Genomic DNA, 4,224 nt, shown 5'->3' with positions numbered 1-4,224 from the left:
TTGCGGGTGGACTGCCGTGTTGTCCACCTCTCCACGCTCCTGTCACCAGGAAGGGTGCTGGTGATGACATCCCCTTCTTTTCTATCCTTAGGGACCTCCAACACTAAGCCTTTCACATAAAGGGCGGCATGAGTCTTAGGTGGGGGAAGCTCGGAGTTGATGCAGACAGACAGGTTGGGGAAGATGCCCACCAGGCGCTGCTGGGCTCAGAGGACCACTGGGCTGGAAGAGACCCTGTGCTACCATAGCTTGCAGAAGTGACCCAGATGAATTCCCTAAGGTAAGGGTGAGTGAGGGAGAAGGTTTTAAATACAGTAACCTTGGAAACAGGCCAGAGTGAGGGTGGTAGTGTTGCAAAGAGTTGGTGTATGTTGGAATAGGGTGAAAACAGGTTATTGCAGACGCGTGGTAGCTCAGCTCCGCAGCAGTCTGGAGCCCTTCTGCAGTCCCCTAGCCTTACCCTGCAGGTGACCCCCCCCACTGGGGCCAAAAGGGTGAGTAGTAATGAGAGGTTTTCCTGAAGGAAAGAAATGAGCCATAAGGCCAGTCTTACCCTTTCCCCAGCATGCCCATCCCCATGTTTGAATGTGTTCTTCCCTCTTTTGGGGCCTCCCAGGACTCCCCAGGCAGCGAGGAACCAGATCTGTGAACAATCAAGCTTTATTTTTACAAAAACGAACATTGTAGCAGGTCTCGGCAGCCGGCCTCCAGTTGGGCTGGCTCAGCATTCACTCAGCCTTCCTCAGTTTCAAAGTGGGACCAGGCCACAGTGTCCCAGGAATGAGCCCCAAGAGCTCGATCAAGGGAGGGGTCTGAGTGAGGAGGTGGGGGCCGGTGCCAGAGCAGGATAGAAAGGGACCAGCTGGAGCACCCCACCTCCCTCAGAGCTGTCACGGCTCTAAGAAGGGGTGAGGTTCATGGCCCGTCCCGGCCCGATCCCTGCTCTGGCCACCAGGGAAGCAAGGGCCGGCCAGGTTCAGCCGTTCTCCCAAAGCAGCAGATCCCTTCTCTCCAACTAGTTCCTGGGAGGTAAGGCCAAATTTCTGAGAGTTGACAGCCTTTACCTTACGTCACCCAACCACTGTAGCCATAGGTCTAGGAGCACAGGCACGGCCGGGGAGGAGGTATCACTGCACCCTCCAGGCAGGAGAGGTCCCTGAGTAGCTGGCTTCCCTGCCCCATGGGCTGGGGTGGCCCTGTCACGGGTTTTGAAAGTCCAGGACGTGGAGGTTGTAAGACAGCGCCGCATAGAGATGCTTGGTGGTGAAGCGCAGGCAGTACACGGGACTGCTGAGCGGGGTCGAGGTCAGGGGGAAGGCCTGCAGGGAGGGAAGGTACAGGAGTGGTAAGAGCCCCTAATGAGGAGTCCTGGCATCCCGGAACCAGCGGTGGGCAGGGCTCTTACGTGTAGGCAGGCCCGCTGGCGCCGGTCCCACAGCCGCACGACACCATAGTAGGAGGAACCGGTAGCCAGCAGGTGGTTCCCATCCGTCTGCAGGCAGTACAGGGTGCTGTCATGGGGCTCCTCCCACTCCATGACGCACTTCCTGTCCAGGAAGAGGCAGTCAGAGCAGGAAGAGGCAGTCAGAGGGAAGCACAGGGTGCCCTCCACCCCAGCTTCCCCAAGGGTCTTAGCAGCTGAACAAACTTTTGTTTTTTAAAGATTTAAGTGGGGGGGAAGCCGCCTCTGTACGGGTCTCTTTCTCACCAGTGCCTGCGCCCCAGGCCAGATTATGTCCTCATTTGTGCTTCCCATGCTGGCCACACATCCCAGGACTTCGGCGGCAGGGAGCACGCTGATGGCCCCCAGGCTCTTAATCACGGCCTGGAGGTGATAGTCTCCCAGGCCCTGAGGCCGGGCCACCGAGCTGGGAGCCTGAGCTGGGCCGCTCCTACGGCCCCCGCCTGTACCTTCTCCTGGGGGGCTAGGAGGGGGGCCAGCTGGGACACTCACCGCGCGCTGGCTCGGAGGTCCCAGTAGCGAACGTAGGTGTCATAGCCACAGGACAGGAGTGTGGAAGGGGATTCATACATGACATCCAACACCCCAGCTCCTGGGGGGAAGTCACTGCCCAGGTGCATCATGAGCTGCCCCCTGGGGAGAGAGCAGAGGGGAAGAGGATGAGCAGCCATCCCACCCTGGCCCCCACACCTCAGTCCCTGAGGAGATGCGGCTCTCCTTCGGGAGCTAAAATCAGGCTCCCTTTGTAAAGGACCCAGGGAGGAAATGCCCAGGATGCCCACTGTCTCTCCTCCCCCCCCCCCCGACCCCCGTGCCTGACCCTCCCCCAGCCGAAGGCCTCAGCCCTGCAGCCCCTGCATCACACCTACTTACTGCCGCTCTTCTGGAGGAAGAATGAGTCCCCTCCCGTGTGCGTGCGCGTGCATGCATGCGCGCGCACACACACACACACACTTGGTTACTTTATACTTCTTGATCCTGCAGGTCATGCAGTTTTGAGCTGCCTGAGTCCAATGCCTTAATTCCTGCCTGTAATCTGGGGCTCAAACCTCATTGGGGATAAAGACCACACAAAGGGAGAAGGGGAGTCCCAGGAGATGTTAAAACAAGTAAACACCTTTGTGTCTGGGGAGAGAAATCGCTGAGAAAGCAGCTTAGCGGGCTGGTCCCTGGTGTTCCTGGACCGGCTGGCCCCCAGCCCGGGGCTAGCACGCCTGTGTGATCACAGCCCCCAGCCTGCTGGGCTCCAGCCTGCTCCCCCACCCTCGCCCCTCCCGGTGGCCGAGAGCAGATTACTGAGAAGAACAATTTCTTTGTGACTGTGTAATTCCCTCCGTGACCGCGGCAGTGGGCAGACCCCTCGCCCTGATGCCAGACCCCTAGCAACCACGTAGGGGGGCCTTCTGGCCCTAGCAACTACCCCTCAACATCAAGTGCACCCGCTAATCCCTGTGGCTAGGGAACGAGTAGAAGGAGTTTCTGCCGAATGACGGGAATGAAGAAGAAGGGCACCCTCCAGGCCTGATCCCTCAGTTCCCCCCAAGAGATGCTAGGCTCCCTGGCATGCATGACAGGAGAAACAAGGCCATGAACACTTCCCAGGGACACCCAGGTAAGAGGCCCTGGTGGGGGGAGGGAGGACCTTGTGGTCTCACAAGCAGTGCTCACAAGCAGACGCTGTCAGCCACATGTGTGAAAGCAGACTGCAGCTCCAGTCCTTTCGGCTCACGTGGACTCTGACCCTCAACCTCCCTTCTCAGTTGAGCCACCATTTTCCCCAGAGGCTGGACAAATAAAGGAGGGGGCTGGGGGTTCCTTTCTGGCCGGTCTGCCTTTCCCCTTGAGCCTTGGGCAGTAAGCCGACCACCAGCAAAGGGCACTTTTGCAGTCAGTGAGGGGCCAGGCCCTAAGTCGGCACTCTGGCCCCCAGCCTCCTCGGGGAGGTGTTCCTCTTACCGTCAGAGTAGAAGATCAGCCTCTGTGGTGGGGGCCCTGCGGGATCACCCACTGCCCAAAAATCACAGTCTCCTACAGATCATGGACCTTGGCTCCTGGGAAGGGCCTGCCTTCCCAGATGGGCCACCAGCCAAGGATTCACCCACCCTGGGCAGGCCAGAGCCTTGAGAAGGCTCAGCCCACCCCCCACCCCCACTCTCTTGCAGGTACTTCTGGACATTTGTACACGCCGGATGGGGGCTGTTTTGCTCCACAATTCTCCCTCCTTCCAGATTTGGGGGCCCTGCCCCTTCCATTAGTGAGGCCTTCAGGAATGACTGAGGAGCTCTCCCCTTTAATCTGTAGAAGTAATTTCATGTTTGGTTGAAACAGAAGATGAAAGGCAGTGGGGGCTGGGGGTGTGAAGCCCAGCATGGCTCTACCTGCCTACCCCTGGTCCCAGGGTCTTGAAGGAAAGAAAGGTGGGCACCCCTGGGCTGGGCAGGGTCAGTGCTATCAGGACCAGCAACATCAAGGCAATACCCACTTCGGATTGCTACCCTGGGCCCCTGCCCCAGCATCCAAGCCACCACTGGAAAGTGTCATGCCCGTGTCTGCGATAAACACAGAACCCTGCTTGCTCGGGGAGACGCGAGGCCCAGCAGGAGCGCCGGAGGCCGGGAAGAGTCTAGAAAGCCCTAGTCCGCCAGTCCAGCCTGGCCGGGGACAGGAGAGTTGCTGCACCACTGTTCTCTGGTTCTCTGAAACGGCCACACACACTTTAAATGGACCAATAAAAAGATACAATTTCTTTTGCCCCTGGGCCT

General features: G+C 58.8%; 1 protein-coding gene and 1 long non-coding RNA gene across 2 annotated transcripts in view; one reads left to right on the top strand and one right to left on the bottom strand.

Moving 5' to 3' along the window:
* Positions 1–644: 644 nt before the first annotated feature.
* FBXW4 (F-box and WD repeat domain containing 4) overlaps positions 645–4,224 on the bottom strand; it is a 79,662-nt gene continuing 76,082 nt past the window's right edge. The window contains exons 7-9 of the mRNA XM_039249290.1: positions 1,955–2,095; positions 1,406–1,547; positions 645–1,319 (exon numbers count right to left, since the gene is read on the bottom strand). Of these exons, the coding sequence (XP_039105221.1) occupies positions 1,200–1,319; positions 1,406–1,547; positions 1,955–2,095 (403 nt within the window). The 3' untranslated portion in view covers positions 645–1,199. The remainder of the gene's footprint in view (positions 1,320–1,405; positions 1,548–1,954; positions 2,096–4,224) is intronic.
* On the top strand, positions 2,559–4,215 carry LOC120243212. The gene is made up of 2 exons (XR_005531245.1): positions 2,559–3,074; positions 3,625–4,215. It is a non-coding gene; the product is annotated as an uncharacterized LOC120243212 (long non-coding RNA).

Source organism: Hyaena hyaena, unplaced genomic scaffold (assembly GCF_003009895.1).
Source record: "Hyaena hyaena isolate Hyena2069 unplaced genomic scaffold, ASM300989v1 scaffold_331, whole genome shotgun sequence".
NCBI classification, from domain to species: Eukaryota; Metazoa; Chordata; class Mammalia; order Carnivora; family Hyaenidae; genus Hyaena; species Hyaena hyaena.
This window is presented reverse-complemented; position numbering and strand designations above follow the sequence as displayed.